We start from the raw sequence: 14,325 nt of genomic DNA, 5'->3' as shown, positions 1-14,325 counted from the left end.
TTTGCAGTGTGCTGTTTCTTCTCTCCTGGGAAACCGTTGCTTATAGATTAAAAGGCCCTTTGGAACTTCACCTCCACTAAGGACCTTTGCTGAGTATCCTCTTCCTCTCTTCCTCTTGTCACACATATGTGCTCATACCGGGCTAGTCACTCACTGTAGAGGCCACAGCTTTTTCATGGTACTGATATAACACCTCAATCTTCCGCTTTGTTGAATTTCCAGAAGATAGGACTTAAGTCTTTTTTCTTTATTTTTTTATTTTATTTTTTTTTATGATAGTCACAGAGAAAGAGAGAGAGAGAGGCGCAGAGGCAGGCAGAGGGAGAAGCAGGCTCCATGCACCAGGAGCCCGATGTGGGATTCGATCCCGGGTCTCCAGGATCGCGCCCTGGGCCAAAGGCAGGCGCCATACCGCTGTGCCACCCAGGGATCCCTCTTTTTTCTTTAAAAAATATTTTATTTATTTATTTATTTGTTTGTTTGTTTGTTTATTTATTTATTTATTTATTTATTTATTTATTTATTTAAGAGCGAGGGAGAGAGCACAAGCAGGGGGAATGATAGGGGGAGAGGGAGAAGCAGACCTCCCACTGAGCAGGGAGCCCGATGCAGAGCTCAACCCCAGGACTCTGGGATCATGACCTGAGCTGAAGGCAGTTGCTTAACCGGCTGAGCCACCCAGCCACCCTGAGGAGTTAAGTCTTGTTTAACTTTGTATGTCTCATCTTTGGCCAGGCGTATAGGAGGTTTAGACATTTATTCAACTAATATTTATTGAGCACTACCCATGTGCCAGGCCATAGGCATTCACTGTTTTAGAAAGAATGCCACAGCAGTGACACACCATCTACTCTCAGGGAGGTGACATTCGGAGGGTGGGGGCTGACTGCCAGTAGATACACACACATACACAACACACACAGCGCTTACTGAATGCTGGCAGGACTACATCAAAGAATGCCTCTCCAAAACAGATGTAGAAGCTCAAGAATGATATAGCAGTGAGTGCCACTTCCCAGCCTTTGATGTGAAGCACAACGTGTGGCACAGCTCCTTATTGTTGACAACCCCATGTTGTTCTGTTGATAGAAGATGCATCCATTTGCTAATATTTGTTATTCTACTGAATTTAGGGTCTTGGACTTAGGATAACGTAGATTATACTATTATTTTTGTTGCTCAGATGATATAGAGAGAATTGCTGAAAACAAATAAAGCTAAGTAGCAATGTACTTTTTGGGTGATATTTTTGTGCCTAATAGTAAACAGCCAACTTAGTTTTTTCGAGTGTTTGCAATGTGCCAGGCACTGTTCCAAGCACTTTAAATGGATGATTTCAGTTAATCCTCAGAACAACCTAGGAGACAGGTCCTATCCCCATTTTACACCCGAAGGAGATAGCACAAAGGGCAGCTGTGTCACCTACACCAGATTTCCCAGGGAAGAAGTGAATTGTGGGTCACATCCAGACTATCCTGTCTGGAGACCCCGCTCTGAAATGATGTTCCATGTGGCTTGGATGGAATTTATAGAATCAGGGCAAGCATGAGCCCCTTCCTTTGCTGGCCAAGTTAACATCCTTCAGAGAGTAGAAGGTGGCATCAGCCAGGGGTAGAAGAGTGCAATCTGGTTGATTCTCCTGCGAGAATACAGCTCCTGAAGCGCTTGTGTGCACTGTCTTTCCCTTTGGGTCTCATCCACCTGTCTGCTGGGACCTTAATGTTTTTTAATGCATATTTAATGGCTCACCTACTTAACTGCTTTTATTCCAAAATGCAAAGCATGAACTTAAAAGCAACTCTTTCAGAGGAAAGGAAAAAAGAGAAGGGGAATGAACTGCCATCTGAGGAGACACAGGCAGAGGGATGGGAGCTGCTCTCTAGTGGCGATCACTCTCAGTTTTGAGCCAGTTCTAGGCCGGGCTCAGTGTCTGTGTCACCTGTGGTTCTTATTGTCCTCTAAGCAATGACTTGTTCTCCCCACTTTGAGGAAGAGAAGGCTTACATCAGAGTGGGTTAGTAGCTTGCACAGAGCACACACAGCTGGTGCAAGGTGGATGAGGAATTTGAACCCAGCTCTGCCCGTCAGTGGTTATAATACTACTTTTGTTTTAAATAGACTATCCTCAAAACCCTTTCTTCAAAGAACTTGTACGTCGATCCTAGAAAGTCAAGAGTCAACATTGCAAGAGTCAACATGGAGGCCAGCTGCTTGTTTTCACCCCAGTCATACCCCCATCCGGTTTCTTCTATCTGTGGCCTCACAGGGAGCCTCTGGGAATCTGCAGGGCATTCGTTACTATCATGGTTACTTCTGTGCTCTCCTGAATGTTGACCAGTTGATGAGGATAGGAGCATTGCTCCTCTGAGGATAAATGTAAGATCTTGGTCTTCTTCCAGAACGTTAGAGCACAGCTTCTGGTGTTAGACCTCGCTCTTGCTCCGTGATGTTGGGCAAGTGACTTATCTTCTCAACAGCTTTGGTTTCTTATCTTTAAGATGGGCAGAGACTTGGGGCACCTGGCTGGCTCAGTGGGTCCTACATGCAACTCTTGATCTCAGGGTTGTGAGTATGAGCCTCATGTTGGATATAAAAATTACTTTAAAAAAACTTTAAAAAAATGGACATAGAGTTATTATGATGGTTAAATAAGCATGACAACAAACGCCAACAATACCTCAGCTCAGTGCCTTTCACTAAATGTTTATTGCTGTTATTAGGAATCCTTTATCCCCACTCCAAATTTCCGTAAGATTTTATCCTAAATCCTTCTGGCTGGCCTCTTTGTATGAGCAGGGCCTCTTTTTCTTCTTGACTTGCTATTTGGGAAGAATAAACTGGACACTTTTTTCCTCTGGTAAGGTCTTACCTCAACAGGTATGCCAACCTGAGGGCCCAGTTAGCTGTGTTCTAGTTCTCACTCTGAGCCTTTTTCTCCATAAAAACTAATAAAGGGGACGTTTTAGGTTTTTCATCTTCTGACTCTCTTATTTCTCAATTCATTTAGAACCTGAGCAGTAAAGAGGTATTCAGCTTCCTTAATATTCTATAATGAGTATTTGCTGTCTTCCTTTCCCATTTTCATAGAGTCGTAGAATTTTAGGGCTAAAAGATTTTTTAAATGACTGAAATTAATTTCACCATTCCTGCCCATCAGGCAGTTATTCAGCCTTTGCTGGACACTTGCAGTAATGAGGAGCTTGCTTTCTTAAGAGGCAGCCCTGGGTGTCTGGGTGGGGATGCTCTGGATTGGGCTGGAATCGCCCAGGAGGGTTTGGATCTGGCAAAGTTGGGCTTTCATGCCATCCTGCACTTGGTATAAAACGTTCAGATTAGGTTTTCTTTGGGAGACAGTATGGGCCCAAAGCCTGCTCCCTTTCAGGTAGTTATTTTAGAAAATTCATTTTCCGATACGTAGTCAGAATTGGCTGAGCGAGAGAGTGGGTGAGTGTCCTATGTGCTTTTGGCATCTTATCCTGAGAAATTTCCCACCACTTGAGTGCACCTGCTGAGCAAATTCTAGCTTGTGGCTGGTCTTGAATGATGCAGGAGAACGATCCTCGTGGCACTTTATTAACTTCCTGGCCTCTGTGTTCCAGAGTAGGGCATGTGGATGTGTGACTCCTATCAGGTCACCTCCTGAAAGCTGAGTGTGGTGCGTACTCTGGTGGCAGGAAATAAAACTGCCAGTGAAATTGTACTTTCAATGCCAGGAACACTAAGTGACTGCTACAGAACACACTCACCTCAAATACACCTGCCAAGTGGAGGAAGATTGAATTGGGATCTGCTTGTTTATGCTGTTTGTTCTTAACATTAAGACATGCAGTTAGAGCCAGCAAATGTTAAGAAGCCAAACTCCTTAATATAACCTTTAAAAATAGCTTTTTTTAAGAGTGTTTTTTTTTTTTTTTAATTCGTGAGAGACACAGAAAGAGAGACAGAGGGAGAAGAAGGATCCCTGTGGGGAGCCTGATGTGGTACTCCATCCTAGGACCCTGGGGTCACCCCCTGAGCCGAAGGCAGACTCTGCTCAACCACATAGTCACCCAGGTGTTCCTAAAAAATAACTTCATTGAGATATAATTCACATTCCCCCAAATCTACTATTTAAAGTGTTCAGTTCAGTGGCTTTTAATATATTCATAGATTTCTGAAATCATCACCACAATCAACTTTAGAATATTTGTATCCCCTGGAAAAGAAACCCTGCAACCATCGCATTCATTTCCCCCACCCCTACCCACCAGCCCTTGGAAACCACTAATTTGCATTCTTTCTCCACGGACTTGCCTGCTCTGGATATTTCATATGAATGGAATAATAACATATATGGTCTCGTGTCAGGATTCTTTCAGTTGGTGTAATGTTTTCAAGGTTCATTCGTGTTATAGCATGGATCAATACTTTTTTAATTGCCCAATAATTTCTGTTGAATGGGTATACCATATTTTGTTTGTCCATTCATCAATTGATGGACATTTGGGTTATTTCCACCTTTGGACTATTACGAATAATGCTTTTGTGAACACTCATGTGCAAGTTTTTGTGTAAATGTGTTTTAATTCTAGCAGAATTGCTAGGTCATATTTTCTAAATAACCTTTCACAATTGCTTCTTTTTGGTTTGCTGTTCTTGGGCCCCATATTCCTGTTCTTTGGATTTATATTAACTTCTGCGCAGGATACATCTGATATGTTAACTTGATAAAAAAGTGACTATACCCGGTTTAAAGTTCTTGGTAGAAATAATTTAAAAATTACTCAATAATTTTGAAAATAAAGTGACAATAAATTGAATCATAAGAATTCTTATTATATAGTGTTACTACTAGATTATTTTTGCCTTTGCTCTCGTTTACCAAGCTTCTTAACATTTGAAGATTTACAAAGTTTTTATTTTTCTTTTCCAGAATCGCAATGAAATAAAAAATGGCACTATCCTTCGGCTAACCACATCTCCAGTAAGTTGATCTTAGTGTACAGCTTTCTAGCAAACATTTTGCTCTCCAGTGCTGCTGTACGTGATTATGAGTTGTTAATTTTTGAGGGTGACTTTAGTGAAAAATAGAAGATCTCTGGAATGTCCTCACGTGCAGATTCTGGATTAGCAGGAATGCCCTTCCTCATATTTCTCATTACAGAGGAGGAAGCTTTTATTGCACATTAGGTACAAATAAAATGCCTTTAAGGTTTGAATTTGGTGGTCATTTCAACAATTCTTGTATTACAGACGGGATAACTCAGCTATACTGTTTGGTTTTACCCACTTGCCCAGCACATCCACTTAATGCTGTCTGAACAAATTCAGTCAACAATCAAAGCAAACAAAACCAAAGACAGCCTGTTATTCAAAGTCGGGGTGTGTCTGTGAGAATGTTTAATTAAGCATTTTCTAGTTTTGGTCAGTGATTATGACAATTCATAAAAATATAGTTTGAGAAATGTCGTCTGTTTCATTGACAGCTGATTCTAGATAAAACACTTTAAAGTCTTCCAAATAAAAGCTGCTAAACAAAATGCTATAGAATATTTAGACTACCGTAGCTGGCTGTGTTACTTATCTTCATCTTTCTTACTTGCTTGTAGATACTTTGGATAGTAACATTAGCATATTCAAACTATATTATTTCACAGTGCATTTTTTTGCTTTCCTAAAAACTAATCTGCGCGAAATATACCAAGTGTTACTATTTTCACTCTGCCTATGTGATAAAAACTGTGTCTAACTCTTATTTTCAGTTTCCACTGAAGCCATGTGGTAGGCTAAAAATAAATTTAGAAATTGGGAAAAGCATCTGGCTAAAGTTAAATTGTGGGTACTGTGACTACCACACATTCTTCTTATTGAAAATCACATTAGAGAGGCTTAAAAACTCCTAAACACTTTACCCAGTAACATCTTGAACCTAAACACGGTGACAAGCCCCACAGAATGCATTGCTGGAGTTGGCCAAACTGTCTTCTGAAGCCTTCTTTTCTACTTACTGGAAATTATAATTCCTACTCCTTTTTCCATGGCCACATGATGAGCTGAGACATTTTCGTCTGACTTAGCATTGACTTTACTTTAGTCAGCATGAATGAATGTTAATTTGACCTTTTGAGACCATGGTTTCAGCTGGTTTTTGTAGTTTCTGTTTATCCTGTTACAATTGCTCATCTGCTGGCCGGGCAGAAAGAGTACACCTTGCCTTCCATAAGGTCTTAGAATTAGAAAGGCTCGGTTTTTTGTATCAAGGTCTTCTCTAAGCCAAAGAAGAAGTTAGTTCTTTTTTTTTTTTTTTATCATCATGGGTTCTTGAACAAAATTTCCACAATGTGAGCCACTCCTTGGTAGAAGGTTAGGTGTTTGGCAGGGTGAAGTTTTTTCAGCATCCTGAAAGTCTGTGCTTTTCAAGTAGTGAACTTCACATTCTCAGAATGGTGAATGGTGAGATGGGAAAACCAATATACAAAATATCATAAGATAGAGTCCACCTACAACAGACCTGTTTACATAATCTAAAGAGCAGTGATCCTCAGGCCTGAATCATTGGTTTAAAGCCTGAACTTTAAAAATGCTGATGTTTGGGCCTTTTACAGAGAAGTTGGATTATGATTTCTAGAGATGAGGTCCAGGAATCTGCATTTTATTTTATTTGTTTTGTTTTAAAATATTTTTATTTATTTATTTGAGAGAGAGAGAGAGAGACAGAGATAGTAAGTAGGGGGAGTGGGAGAAACAGGGTCCCTGCTGAGCAGGGAACTCGATGCAGGCCTCTGTCCCAGGACCCTGGATCATGACCTAAGCCAAAGACAGATAATCAGTTGAGCCACCCAGGCACCCCTGGGGAGTCTGCATTTTGAAGAAGCATTTTATGATTTGGCTGTAGCCCTAAGGGCTAGAACTCATTCTATAAGCAAAATATTTTGGATCTGTAAACTTCACTTGTTAGTAGATTATTTTTTTATTATTTTATGTTTGACTAAAAAATATGGGTCAGCATATGCTAACTCTTTCACTTTTTATACACATACACAAAATGTTAAAAGAAATATAACCGTCTCCATAAAATTTCCTAGGAAGTGTTAGTATACCGTCGAGAAATGAGCAAATGGTGTTATACCATAAAAATGTTCAGTTTTTTCACCTACCTCGGCTGAACTCTCTCTGTCTCCAGGCAGAAGACACACACGCCTACACGGGTGCACTTGTGTACACTTGTGCATGCACACACGTGCACACACTCTTGCTTTAGGTAATGTGCGACTCTGCTGGGTTCCGCCTCTGTGACCTTGGGCAAGCTACATAACTTCTCTGCACTTCAGTTTCCTGTGTACAATGAAGATGATGAGGACACCTACCTGATAGGATTACTATGTAGATTAAATGAATTGCTTCATGAGGGTGTTTGGAATAGTGGCTCATGAAAGGCCCCAGGGAACTTCGTTGTTTTTATTACTAGTATTAGCAGCACAAACAAGGTTAGCATTGATACTGACAGTGAGATAATCTTTGAGTACTCCTTATTATCATCGTCAGTACAGCAAATGCAGACTTCCTGCTTGGAGAAAAATGTACTTTTCGAGGAATTCAAAGTGATCCACTTGGGTTAAATATATGTGAATGCTGTAGAGCCGTTTGAACATTTTAGGAACAATCTGTCTTTGAGAGATTTTTAAAAGATAAAAACTTGGGATTTAGGCTTTGGGTGATTTGTCAGATAGCTGGGGATCTGTGAATGAGTAGAGAGTTCTTGTTCTCCTCTTTCTTTCTCCCCCCTTCCTTTCTTTATTTCTGATGCAAGGTGTCAGTTGTGGTTGTAACTGCGATGGGAGACCTCCGTTTATTTCTGACCATGGTCGGGTGAGGGGGCACGTGGGTTTCATTCTTGGTCCCTGAAGAGGTGGCATTTTTTCCCCGCTGGGTCCCCTGCTCTCTGGGGACTACTTCCAGGTGACAACACAGGGGGTCCTGGGCAGGGAGGGAAGGGACCTTGGCTGTGCAGCCTGTTGGGGTGGAGAACCTTTGCTGACAATACCTGGTGGTTTCCTTTGCTTCACTGCAATCTTAACCCCATTACAGCTCACTTGGGGCTCCTCGGATAGTTCTAATGAGTTTCTGCTCAGAAGATACCTCACTGTGGGGGACAAATACCCCCATCTTCCCCTTTCTCTGAAATATAACAAGTTTCGAAGGAGAAAGCCAGAGCCCAAGAAGGAGAATCTGAGGATGGCAGTGGCACATTGCGGTTTTGAGTTAAATAATAAGTGCAACAGATGGTATGTCCATTAGGCAAAAATACAGGCAGAAAAATTTAATATTTTATTTTTCTTCCTGTCTGCCCCAACTGAAAAGTAGATATGAAAACCATGACTGAATGAATAATAAGAACTGCAAGTTATTATCCAGAAGGTCAGCTCCTCCCAATATATTTCCATTCCTTTCTGTCCTGCTTGTAGTAGCCAAGGGCAGATGCCTTAAAAGGAGGTCTAATTTTAGGCAAAGCTGCTAATTTGGTTTCCTAATTATTTTGTTTTATGTTTATGCAGTAATTAGCCAATGCGTGTGAAACACATGATGTTGAAAAGTGAAATTTATAAGCACCATTGTGCTGTTGAAAGATTTTCAGTAACTGGGAAAGATCATTTGGGGGTCTCAAGAAGCTTTGGAACATGGTGTGTAGGCAGGTGTTACTCAGAGTATTGACTGAACAGGTGAACATGCTGCATACATTTGTGTAATTGCGTAACTAAGCAAATAGCTTTTTGTCATTTGTAGGTAATAATTATGCTTAAAAGGTAAACATTTCCCCCCATTTTGCTCTCCGCACTGCCACCCTGGTTCCGTTGGTAGGGCTTTGCTGTTTTTGTGCTCTTGCTTTTCCAAGAGTTGGAAATATGGGCTCTGTCAAGAAGGCAGTTGATTCCCGTCCTCCCGTCCTGATGTTAACAGACATTGCCTGGGGGTGGAGTCATTATGGTTGGAAACCTGCCCGTGGTATAGAGTATGCATGTGGTCTTGTGCTTTTGGCCTCTATATCTTCGTTTTTCAACAAAAGAGTAATTTTTCGTCTGTTGTGGTTTCCTCTGTGAACACTCTTTCCCTTTGTTTTTGTCCTTGACAAGGCTCAAAATGCCCAGCAGCTCCATGAACGAATCCAGTCGTCGAGCATGGACGCCAAGCTGGAAGCCTTGAAGGATTTAGCCAGCCTCTCCCGGGATGTCACGTTTGCCCAGGAGTTCATAAATCTCGATGGCATCTCTCTCCTCACGCAGATGGTCGAAAGTGGCACCGAGTAAGCATCTTTTATCGAGACGTTGAGTCTGTCCTATTCTTCCCAGTATTCTGGGTATTTGTTACTTTCCTTGTACTAACAATTTCTAGTTTTGAAGACCAGAAATTGCCTCCCCCGCCCCCTCAAAAAACTCCTTATGTTTCAAAGTCTTAAGCTAGGTTGAAATAGCATCCTTGAAGTAATTTTAAAGAAGTTATCATTTGAGGGGCCCCTGGGTGGCTCAGTCGGGTAAGCGTGCGACTCTTGATCTCAGCTCAGGTCTTGATCTCGGGGTCGTTGGTTCAAGCTCCACTCTTGGCTCTGCCTGGGGCATGGAGCTTACTTTAAAAAAGTTATCATTTAAATGATGAAATGTAGATCCTTAATTATTTAAAATTTAATACAATAAATATTGTTTCGGTACTGTGTACAAATAGCGAAAGTTGGTAGAATTTAAAAGATGTGAGCCTTGCCATTACAAAATCTACAGAAGCAGAATTCACCTGAGGTATGATTCCTTCTGAGGGCTGGGAGTCTAGAGGTTGGACCAGTTCCAGCTCACAGAACCTGACAGAGGGGATGTCAGTGAATGGGCCTTGAAAGAGTTTGCGTTTCGTCATGATCCCGAAAGGGATGGGCATTTCTCCTTGGGGAGCTCACTTTCTCAAGGTAGGCTTTGCTTCTGTGGTGTGACTAGAGAGTATAAGGAGCCAGATGGGGCTAGCTCTTACATGTGTATGCTCAGATAAGTCCCCTGACCCCGAGTCCCAAGGTAGAGGCGACAGGGAGCTGCTCATTCCCATATGGTCAGGTGCTCCTGGCATTCACTAGTAGAGCATGTAAGTTAGAGCATGTGAAGATAACACGGTGGTTAATTACATATTAATATTCTAAATTAATGATGGGAAAGTTGGTATAGATAGTTCTGAGGAAAGAGAAAATGTCACTGAGAATGGGGGTTTGAGCCTGGGCAGTTAGTTCTGTCTTCAAGACCTGGTGATTCAAAGAATAAACCGTTGACTGGGCATGTTGCAGATCCATCTTGACCCTCTCCCTTCCTTCATTCTTTTGTTCCTCCATTCTTCCTTCCATCTCCTACATGTGGTTTCTGCAGTTGTCACTAGTGAAAGATTCTTTTTTTATTGGCAAGCAAGCTTGGGTGATTTGGAAAGGGTTGACTGTAGACATGTATCATTTATTTATTTATTTATTTTTAATGAGGGCTAAAACTCTGCTCATTAAATTTTTGGTGAACATCAGCTTGGAGCAGAGCAGGGAAACTCAAATTCTGGGTGTTACTGGAATCTCAGTGTGCCTGCTATACATTGGTGTTGGTGTGAAACCACTCAAGGGAAGTTGAATAAGGTTTTGGATCTAAGGGGCTTGACCCAGGAAAAGGAGAAAATGCTTTCTCTGTGTTGGAAGCTCCAGGCTGAGGTCTACTGTGGAATGTGTCAGATCCCTCATTCCGTGGTACTAGTAAGCAGGGGGGTGTGAGCTATGATTATAAACACCTTCAGTCTGTGGATGCTGTCATGCGGTTGCCACACGTGGAAGGTTCTTCCTGCCTGTCACTGATTCTGGTGGGACAGTGAGCCCTGGAGGGTTCAGCCTCAATCACATTCACAGCATGTTCAGTGAAAACGTAAAAATGTCCCTACATTTATTACCTGAGTCCCAGCCATTGATGTATCAGCATCAAAAGCAATGTACTTGAGCCAGTGGTAACGTAACCTGCTAATATGCTACAGATACCCAAGTATCCGGGGGCTCACACTCTTGAATATTCAGAATGGTATAGTGTTAATGCTTTTAAATTTAGCAGAATTGCGGTCATAATTGCAATTACAATGTTAAATTACACTGAAAGCACTGGTCCCTGTGATTTGTAGCCTGAATAGGGGCTGGGGCCAAGCTCCAGGACCTCTAAGGTTGGCAGTTATATATTTTGATAATGAGGAAAAATGCATGTTGGGAGCTTCAGTTTTGTTGTTATTTATTTATTTATTTATTTATTTATTTATTTATTTATTTATTTTTTAGTTTCCATTATATTTGTTATAGTGCTGTCACAACAAAATATCAGACTGGGTAGCTTAAACAACAGACATCTGTTGTCTCACAGTTATGGGGACTGGGCAGTCCAAGATCAAGGTGTTGACAAGGTTGGTTTCTTCTGTGGTCTCCTTGGTCTGCAGAGGACCGCCTCCCTGTTGTGCTCTCACACAGACCTGTGTCTTTGGTCTGTGCACACTCATTTCTGGTGTCTCTCTCTGACTAAATTTCCTTTTCTCAGATGGGATTAGGACACACCGGAATGGTCTCATTTTAACCTGATCATCTCTTTAAAGGCTCTGCCTCTAAACACTGTCCCATCCTGAGGTACTGGGGGTCAGGGAATCATCATATGAATTCTAAGAGGACACACATTATTCCATGACACTCAGCAAAGGGACACTGCCCCTTTTGCTTGAAAAGAAAAAGAGTGTAAAGGGATGCTATGCATTTGTCTTGTCAACATTGTTACTTATTATCTGCAGCATTGCCTTTCTCTGTAACTCATCTTGACCTGTAGAGGGGCCCCAAAGAACCACTAATTCTCAGACGGAGGACTGGGGAGGCATGTCTGAATTCTATCCCATGTTGCACGTGTATACCCGGAGAGGATGTATACCCGGAACGTACTTTATGTGAACCACAGTGATTGAATTCCTTTTTTTTTTAAAGTGTGTTATAGTTATTAGTATTTTAGTTATTTATAATCCGTAAGCCATGTCGATTTGTTCCCATGCAGCCAGGTTTCAGACAAAGGACTCAAGGTCAGATCTTGGGTGAGTTCTGGTGTGCATTTATCTCTTACACTTCCCCACCACATGCTGTTATGGGAAGGAATGGTGTCTGTCTGGATCACCTTTGGTGTCCTCCTCACCATCTTACATCAGTTCAAAGTCCTGCTGCTTTGGGGCATGGAGGAGGGAAGCTCTGGAGCCATGCAGCCTCTTGCCTCCTTCTTCCGGGTCGTGCAACTCATCTTATGAAGCTGCTCATTTGATGCACAGCTATTTTTCAGATCTTTTCAGATTAAAAAGATAAGAGAAAGACATTTTTCTTATAAGAAAACCTGGCTTCTCAATTAAACTTAGAGCAAGACTTTAATTAATTAACAGAAAACTTTGGGAATAGAAACTGTACAAATTAAAAAGATCCTGCAATTTGGAATGCATTTAGTCATGACTCCTGGGCAGATTTCCAGCTAGGGAAGGCAGAGGTTGCCTAAGCAGGACCTGTGGAAATTTTTAGGAAACACAGAAGAAATGTGGCTGGAATTTTCCCCCTCACTTTGAGTTATAATGAGATTCCAAGATTATTCACCTGCTTGTCATTACTCAAGGCTAAGCTTTTAAAGGTCTCTTTCCCATTGGTACCAGGAGGGGCCATGGGGCAAAATGAGTAACAAAGGAACAATGGGAGTGTCACTTTGGCAAAGCATAATGTTTGAAACCTGAATTGAATTTTTCCATCCTTGTGGAATTTTGAAATTCCATTCCTTGTTTAAGCTTGAAACATATGTGTATAAGGAAGCAAATAAAGTTGTGGGGAAGCATGTTGGCTCAATCTGGGCAAGGAAATGGTGTCAGGTAAGGAAATTTAAGGAATGGGCAATGTTTTTTGTTTTTTTTTTTAAGTGAGTATTAAGAGATTTCTCAAGGGATTAATATCCAAAACATATAAAGAGCTCATACAACTCAATAACAAAAAAGAGCCCAGGTAAAAAATGGGCAGAGGATCTGAATTAGACATTTTTTCAGAGAATGCATACAGATGGCCAACAGGTATTTGAAAGATGCTCAACATCATTCTTCATCAGGGAAATGCAAATCAAAACCACAATGAGATGTCAACTTACACCTGCCAGAATGACTACTATCAAAAAGAGAAGAATAGCAAGTGTTGGGGAGCATGTGGAGAACAGTGAACCCTTGTGCATGGTTGGTGGGAATGTAAATTGGTGCAGCCACTCTGGAGACCAGTATGGAGGTTCCTCAAAACATTAATATTAAAACTACCATAGGATCCAACAATTCAACTCCTGGGTATTTATCTGAAGGAAATAAAAACCTTAATTTGAAAAGATACACACATTCCTATGTTTATTGCAGCATTACTTGCAATAGCCAAGATATTGGGAAACAGCCCTAAATGTCTACTGATCACTGATGGATGAATGGATAAAGATACGAAATATATGTATAATGGAATACTACTAAGCCATTTGTGACAACATGGATGGACCTGGAGGGTATTATACTAAATGATAGAAGTCAGACAGAGAAAGGCAAATACCATGTGATTTCACTTCCATGTGGAATCTAAAAAACAAAACCAAACCAAACCCAGACTTAACATGACAGGAAATAAATTGGTGGTTGCTAGAGAGGAGGGTAGACAAAACGGGCGGAGAAGATCAAGAAGCACAGACTTCCAAGTCTGAAGTAAATAAGTCACAGTGATGTAATGTACGGCTTGGGGAATGTGGGCACAATAATGTTGTATTAACTTTGTGTGGTGACAGATGGTAACAGACACGGTGGTGATCATTTCACAATGTATACAGATGGGGAATCGCTATGTTGTACACCTGAAACTAACATAATATTCTGTGCCAGTTACATCTCAATAAAAAAAAAGTTCTCTCAGACATGATATATTTTATTTTACTTGAAAGAAAAAAAATCATGCCTGCAACCCTAAGTCTGATATAGCAAATAACACTGCTTTTCTTGGGCTTTCAATAAAACACCATGGTCTTTGTCTATGCCCCTATGCACACAGTCAGTTGGACAGTTTATCCTGTGCCCTTTCAGTGTTCAACAGGAGAACAGGGGAAACATTTCCAAGAACGAAAGGGCAGGATTCTTATAGTTTCCTTCCCACTTGGCTATGTGACAGGAAAATTATGCCGTTGAAATATGAGTAAGCTGTAGCACCACCCTGGGCAGAAAAGTCAAGGGAGAAAAAAAGTTAAATTCATGTATTTACAAGAAACTCAAGACAGTGTTTTGAAT

The 14,325-nt window shown here is 41.2% G+C and overlaps 1 protein-coding gene across 6 annotated transcripts in view; it reads left to right on the top strand.

Moving 5' to 3' along the window:
* The window catches only part of ELMO1 (engulfment and cell motility 1), a 526,001-nt gene that overhangs the window by 155,300 nt on the left and 356,376 nt on the right, over positions 1–14,325 (top strand). For all 6 annotated transcript variants that reach the window (XM_025464640.3, XM_049093811.1, XM_049093813.1 and 3 more), the window contains 2 exons: positions 4,913–4,963; positions 9,111–9,280. In XM_025464640.3, the coding sequence (XP_025320425.1) occupies positions 4,913–4,963; positions 9,111–9,280 (221 nt within the window). The remainder of the gene's footprint in view (positions 1–4,912; positions 4,964–9,110; positions 9,281–14,325) is intronic.

This window comes from Canis lupus, chromosome 14 (genome assembly GCF_003254725.2).
Source record: "Canis lupus dingo isolate Sandy chromosome 14, ASM325472v2, whole genome shotgun sequence".
Lineage (NCBI taxonomy): Eukaryota > Metazoa > Chordata > Mammalia > Carnivora > Canidae > Canis > Canis lupus.
The sequence above is the reverse complement of the archived record's forward strand: the minus strand, read 5'-3'. Positions and strand labels throughout refer to the sequence as shown.